At 46.8% G+C, this 6143-nt stretch overlaps 1 protein-coding gene across 1 annotated transcript; it reads right to left on the bottom strand.

Annotated features, from left to right (window-relative positions):
* Window positions 1-235: 235 nt before the first annotated feature.
* On the bottom strand, window positions 236-3734 carry SSR3 (signal sequence receptor subunit 3; the record flags this gene model as incomplete). Its single annotated transcript, XM_079539457.1, has 5 exons — window positions 236-302; window positions 1345-1476; window positions 2305-2403; window positions 3198-3324; window positions 3596-3734. 5 exons carry the CDS (start codon window positions 3732-3734, stop codon window positions 236-238), a joined length of 564 nt encoding a protein of 187 aa, XP_079395583.1.
* Window positions 3735-6143: the final 2409 nt, after the last annotated feature.

Raw genomic sequence — 6143 nt, 5'->3', positions numbered from 1 at the left:
GCTTCAGGAAAGTTGTTTGATAACAACTCACATGCCATTTACTTTCAATACCAAGTAAATATTAGATTCGGTTATTGAGTAATACCATATAAAGATACCAAAGGTAAATGAACTTTCAATTGAAAACCTCCCCCCAAGCCCTCAGGCAGTCCCATTATAAAAAAAATACTATTTTTATTCCACCTTCAAGCAGAAGTTGAACCCTCCCACAAAAACAAATTGCTTTTTCTTTGGTCTACTTGGATCCTGTAGACAGCAGGGCAATCAGTCCAGACGAAGCACTTATGGAAAGGATATAGTTTCTGTAAGAAGAAAGTTAAGGAAGCATACATGGGTAGGTACCACTTCTGCTTTTACAGAACTTGGTAAAAGTTTTGCCAAAAAAAATGAATCAAAAAGGTTTTCCTCTGTAAAGCTTTAAATTGGCACTGCAGCAGTGCAGCAGAAATGCTAAGCCAGGGCTTGAAACCATGACTGAGCACGTGGTGGGAAGGCAGGGCCAACCCAGGGGAGCTCAGGTGCAGGCAATGTACCTCAACGATGGAAGGAGTAGAGCCAGGCTGCACGTCTCCCCAGACTTCATTTAAGGGTTGGCAGTGGAGGCGAGGGTATCCTGTTGGAGATTCCTGTGTACCTGAGGCCTTCTGAAGGCAAGTAGTTTCTTTCCTTTATTTCTGTGCCCACAGCTGTTGTGTTTGAGCAAATCCTTACTTGCTGCAGCCTGAGACCTTGGTATTCTGCTATCACTGCTGTGTTTTCCATCACATTACAAACGCTAACTTGAAATATAGCTTTCAACCAAGGTTATGAACCAGTTGTTCTGTTTACGATGTATTTAACCTTAAAATAAAGATGCCTCTACAGGTTGGCCTGTTCTTGTCAAAGTGCTTATAAATAAGGCAGGTCTCTTATGTATACAGTACATCAGCAACATTTAAGTAACAAAAATATTTATATGTGAAGTTACCCAAACCAAACAATCCTACAACTTTACAGCATTTGACAACACCACTGTAGTTTTTCTGTAAACACAAGCCGCCTCCTGACTGCAGAATTACAAATGAAATGGGGAAAGTCAGAAGATTTCTGTGAGAGCCAACGGCAGATGATCAACATTTGTATGGTTTGGAAGTGTTGGGTTTGGTTGGTTTTGGTTTTTTTGGGTTTTTTTTGTTTGTTTGTTTGGTTTTTTTTTTTTTGTATTGTGTGTTTCTGAGTTGAAAAACCACAACAAATTGCACACCTCAGCAGGGTGAAGGTGCTACACAGATAACACATGTATCTATGAATGGCAACCAATGGGAGTAGGACTTCAGTTGTTTTAGGTGTGGTAATAAAGGATACACAGTGGGGTTGAAATTCTTCAGCACAAAAAACGAAGCAATGATGACCAGGACCAGAAAGAGAGTATTGTTGTAGAAGATGGAAAAGGTTGTTGCTTCATAATCTGCAACTTCATTTTTCTTCCACAGAATCCTAGGAACAAGTAAAAACAATTCAAAATGTACTTAAGTCAATGCATGTCCTGACACATTCACAGTTAAGAAGAGACTTCTATCCAGTGGGGAAGCAAACCACAGCCCTGTTACAGCCAGCTTCTAAAAGACAGAGCACTGCAAAAACTACCAGTCAACTCAGCAGCCAAAGGAAAGCCTGTATCTACTCTGCACTTGTGTATCTAAGTGATTTACAATTGTTTTTCCACCCTGCAGGTCAAACCTAGGGCTACGTAAACAGCAGTCTGTGCAAGTTTGTATCTGCTACGTGCCAACAGCATGCCTGGCAGTTAGAAAAAAAGATGCGGTTCTTTTGCTCCAAAGAGAAGATAATTCACCTTGTATGGTCTTAACAGACACCTAACAAGGAGCAATATTTATCCAGGCATATCCTGGATATCAGCAAGTTATTGAATTGGAAATCTGCATACTTGCTTTGACAGTTATAACCAGTGGGTAAAAAGTGCAACTACTCATGAGTAGCACAGTAGAGCAGTAGAAGGGAATGCTATACAGGAGCTTGCATTCCACTAAGCAAAGTACATTACATGAGTCTGTTCTTAAAGAAATGGATTTATCTTAACTCTAGAGGTAGCTATGATTGTTACTCATCAGCTATTAGCAGCCCTATACACAAAGTTGTCTTCCTTTACACATCAAGAATGGAGAGGCTGCCTTTATAGATAAAGGTTTCAACATTTGAGACCATTCACCAATAACTAAAAAGAGGATTTACAGATGGACAAAAGGCTGATAGTATAAATAGTATTAAAACAAGGGAAAAACAAAAGAGCACAAGGAGGATTACCTTTCATCCTTCTCCTTCCGAGACATCTTCCTGTTGTCTGCCTCAGAAAGCTTGCGAGTAACTTCTTTGGAAACAGCATCTTCTCTCTTCTGTGCAACCCTATAAGAAACACCATTCAAGGTAAAGGTGAAAAATAGGGGGGGGGGAAGGACTATAGGAAGATGTATTACACAGGGAAAAACAAAAGTTAGCCAGATACCAAACAGTTTTGCCAAGCTGAAGGGACGATTAGCAGTAATCAAATTATGAGAAGTACTTGTCAAATGCAGTTTATGGCAATACCCTCTGAGAACAAGGGTTGCTTTGCTGTTTCATCACTCTCCCAGCAGACAAGACAAGTCTGTTCTACAGGAGATGTGACAGATGCAATCAGAAGTTACTGACACCAAAGAAACCTATGAAATACATGCTCAGTCCAAACACCTTTTTACTCCATACTGAAGATAATGATCCCAAGGTATCATTGGGGTTGGACTCGATGATCTCTAGAGGTCCCTTCCAACCCCTACAATTCTGTGATTCTGTGATCAGGTAACAGCAATCAGAAAAGCATGCAGTGGATGCTTTTGTGTCACATCTTGCATTGTGGTCAAGGACTTTCAATGGAAGAGCAGTCAAGAAGCAAATCTGATCACTTAACATTTGAGTTGTGAAATTTCACACTCTCAAAGCTCACAACTCAGCATGTATACTGTCCTCACAACCTAATGCAATTCATCAACTGATACAGTGAGACTCAATGACAGTAAACACTGAGGCAGCCTGGCTTACATCTGTTGATTCAAGCACAAGGGTTCTACAGTGTAACATTCCACATCTTCATAAAAATGTTGACTAGGCTTTTGCTGAATTATTACAAACTAAGGCATACACCAGACAGTCACCAAACTCACTTGTGCTTGAGGACGAACTTGACGTTCTTATAGGCAAACGCCACGAGGTAGGTACTGATGAGAGTCATCACGCTGTACAGCACGGCGGACTGAACCAGATCCATGTGCCATATCCTCCAGTAGAGCCCTTAAGGGTAGAACCGCAACGCGCTGTGAGCGCTGAGTGCCGCCACGCAGCAGCGCGCCGCCAGATCGCTCCAACCCCACCAAGGGTCGGGGCTGCCACGTCGCCAGCGGGGCCCGGATCCGCGGCTGCACGGAAGGGGCCCGAGGCGCGGGAGGGCTGCGCTCGGTGCTCCTTCTCCCATCAGGAGAGCCCGATGCCCTCAGCGTTGCCCACCCACCCCCCGAGGGAGGCCCCGATCCCCGCCGACCCCCGGCTGGCTCCCGCCGCTTACAGATGGGGATGGCAGAGACGATGAAGGCGTTGCCGAAGAAGAGAGCGGAGGACTTGGCCGAGAGGTTGCGGCTGAAATCCTGCAGCAGCAGATCCTCCTCCGACTGCTGCCGCCCGCCGGGACCGCCTTTGGGCGCCATGCCTGGGTACAGTCAGCACTGCCGAAGACGGGGCACCGCTTCCGGTGCGTTGGGAGCTACTTCCGGTGTGTTGGGTGCTACTTCCGGCGCGCGAGGCGCCACTTCCGGTGGTGGGGGGTGGTGGCTGTTCCCGCCGTTCTCGCTGAGGCGATGTTGTCTGCTCGTCTCTCAGCCGCCGCCGGGAGCCGCCGCGCGGCCCGCAGCCGGGCCTGGAGCCGCCTCCGCGGGACGCGGCGGAAGCCGGCGCTGCTCAGGGTCCTTGGCCCGGTTGCAAGTGAGTACGGAAGCCGCGTGTGGGGCCGGTCAGCTCCGGCGAAGCGGTGCAGTGCTGGCGTACGGTGACGTTGCTTTATAAAAAACAAGCAACAGCAAAAAAAAAAAAAAAAAAAAAAACCAACAAAAACAAAACAAAAAAAAAACCAAAAACAAAAAACAAAACCCAGGTTATTTCATATCTAGTTTGTTCAAAGCCTTTGTTTTTAATTTTTCTGGAAATATCCGGCCGTTTCTCCCCTCACACGCACCGGCTTGGCAGGCGGAGTGCCCTGCAGACCCCCGGGCCTTAACCCAGCCCTGGGCACTGCCACGCTCTGCCTCCCCGGGTTTGTGTTTCTCACATGAAAACGACGAGGCGTTATTGAAGCGTCCGTCTTTGTAAAGTTTAACTAAGCCACTTCTTCCAGTTTTGCATCCCCGTCAGTGTGCTTTGCCAGCAAGAAAGAATAGGAGATGCAGCACGTGTTGAGGGAGTGCTAGCTGGGTGTGCAATTTTATATTGTCAAAAAATCATTGTATGTTACGACTGAAAAGAGGTTGATAAAATACGTAAGAGTAGTAGGGCTCTGCTGTTTGATCTTGTGATGAATGTCTGAGACCAAACCTGGGTTTCATAATGCATGCAGCATATTGAACATAGTGCTGATAGAATGGTGTCGCTGATTTTGTGTTGCCTACAGGCAGTGCTGGGAGCGATTCTGCTGATGGTGAGGCCGTCCTGTGTGGCATGGAAATGCACCTGCAGCAGAGATCTCCAGGCTGACAGCATAGCAGGCTGCATGGGGCTCTGAGTGCCAGCAGAAACTGCGGGTGAGTGCTGTGTGAGTGCAGCAGTGCTGGGCCTGACCCCCCTGCTCTGTGCATGGGCCAGTGTTGCCTTTTCATTTATCCCCTTGCTGTCATAGAGTCATTTGAGTTGGAGCCCCTTTAAAGCTGTCAGTCCAACTTCCCCTGCAATGAATGGGGGTATCTCCAGGCTCTTTCTTACAGCCCCTTTAGGTACTCTCAGTCCTCCTGGAGCCTTCTCTCCAGGCTGCACAGCCTCAGCTCTCAGCCTGTCCTCATAGCAGAGGTGTTCCATGCCTGGGATCATTTCTGTGGCCCTCTTCAGGACACACTCTAGCAGGTCAACCTCTCCTGTGCTGAGGACTCCATGTCTGGACTCAGTAATCCAGGTGAGGTCTCAGCACAGAGCAGAGTGGCAGGATCACCTTCCTGACCTGTTGGCCGTGTTTCCTGCCATGGAGTCCAGGGTACAGTTGGCTTTCTGGCCTGTGAAAGGACACTGCCGGCTCATTGCCAGCTTGCCAAGTACCCCCAGGTCCTTTTTGGCAGGGCTGCGCTCTATCCTTTTTTCTCCCGGCTTGTATGTGTAATGGGAGTTGCCATGATTCAGGTGTGAGACCTTGCACTTGGCTTTGTCGAGCTCCATGAGGTTCCCCTGAACCTATTGCTCATCCTATTTAGGTTTCTCCAGATGGCTTTCCATCCCCCGAGGAGGAGGAACTGCCCACGGCCAGCTTTTTACCTGCTAGCTCTTGCCAGAGGAGGAACTCGCAGACAGCCCTGTGTCACGGGTCACATAACAGCTATGTGTATTCTGTTTCCTGGAGCTGTGGCCTGTAGGACTCATGAGTGGGGCATCTCCCTGTTGCTGCATGTGGCCACCATGTAGAGCACTGTGTGGGCACTGTCTTTAGTCACTGTTCTTCTTAGGTGCTTTGCATGCTGTTGAACGATTGGTGATTGCTCTTACACCTGATCGGATTATAATACTATTTCAGCTGTATCTCTTTAATTTATAAGTATTTCTGTGGCTATCTAAGAATGGGAAAAATATGAAATGCATTTAAAAATAATGAAGAGGAATTCAGACTTCTAATGAAATAATTGTCTCTGTGGAATTTATATGGGTCGAGATATTTTAGTGGATTGTTGCTTCAAGGTCTTTAAGCATTTAAATCTGCATGTATATATTTAATTGGACTTGCAAATGTACCTGACTTTCATGGATTTCTTTATTTTAGATGTGTGTTGTGTGGTAACTGTTGAGTCACAGCCTGAACCACTGATAGAGCACCTGGGGAAAGGACCCGGTGAGCCCTGGGAGCACAGGTGAAGGCAGTTCAGTGG

The sequence above is a fragment of the Tetrao urogallus genome (assembly GCF_951394365.1).
Source record: "Tetrao urogallus genome assembly, chromosome: 9".
NCBI lineage: Eukaryota > Metazoa > Chordata > Aves > Galliformes > Phasianidae > Tetrao > Tetrao urogallus.
This window is presented reverse-complemented; position numbering and strand designations above follow the sequence as displayed.